Source organism: Eimeria mitis, genomic scaffold, assembly GCF_000499745.2.
Source record: "Eimeria mitis Houghton genomic scaffold, Emh_scaff4388, whole genome shotgun sequence".
NCBI classification, from domain to species: Eukaryota; Apicomplexa; class Conoidasida; order Eucoccidiorida; family Eimeriidae; genus Eimeria; species Eimeria mitis.
In genome coordinates, this window is record NW_013572704.1 from 2,910 (window position 1) to 3,265 (window position 356).

Here is a 356-nt window from a genome sequence, read left to right on the forward strand (position 1 = left end):
CATCTTATGCAGCAGCAGCAGCAGCAGCAGCAGCAGCAGCATCGCAGCACCAGAGAAGCTACAAGCTAAGGCCGCTTTTGCATAAACGAGAAATGCGCTGTTGGCTGGGTAGCTAGCTGCTGCGGCTGCTGCTGCTGCTGCAGCTGCAGATGCTGCGTCGGCGATTGCTGCAGCAGCGGTTGGGTCTGCGTTGGCAGCTGCTGCAGCAGCTGCTGTTGTAGCAGCTGCTGCTGCAGAAGCTGCTGCTGCGGCAAAGACGGCTGACGAGAAAGACCCGCGTTTTGCAACATTGAATCTCCCTGACTTGCTGCTCCTCCCGCTGCCTGCTGCTGCTGCTGCTGCTGCTGCTGCTGCTG

The 356-nt window shown here is 59.8% G+C and overlaps 1 protein-coding gene across 1 annotated transcript in view; it reads right to left on the reverse strand.

The window, feature by feature from the left end:
• Positions 1 to 65: 65 nt before the first annotated feature.
• EMH_0074740 (uncharacterized protein) overlaps positions 66 to 356 on the reverse strand; it is a gene marked incomplete at both ends in the record, with an annotated part of 2,408 nt that continues 2,117 nt past the window's right edge. The window contains one exon of the mRNA XM_013499501.1: positions 66 to 354. Coding sequence (XP_013354955.1) covers positions 66 to 354 — 289 coding nt within the window. The remainder of the gene's footprint in view (positions 355 to 356) is intronic.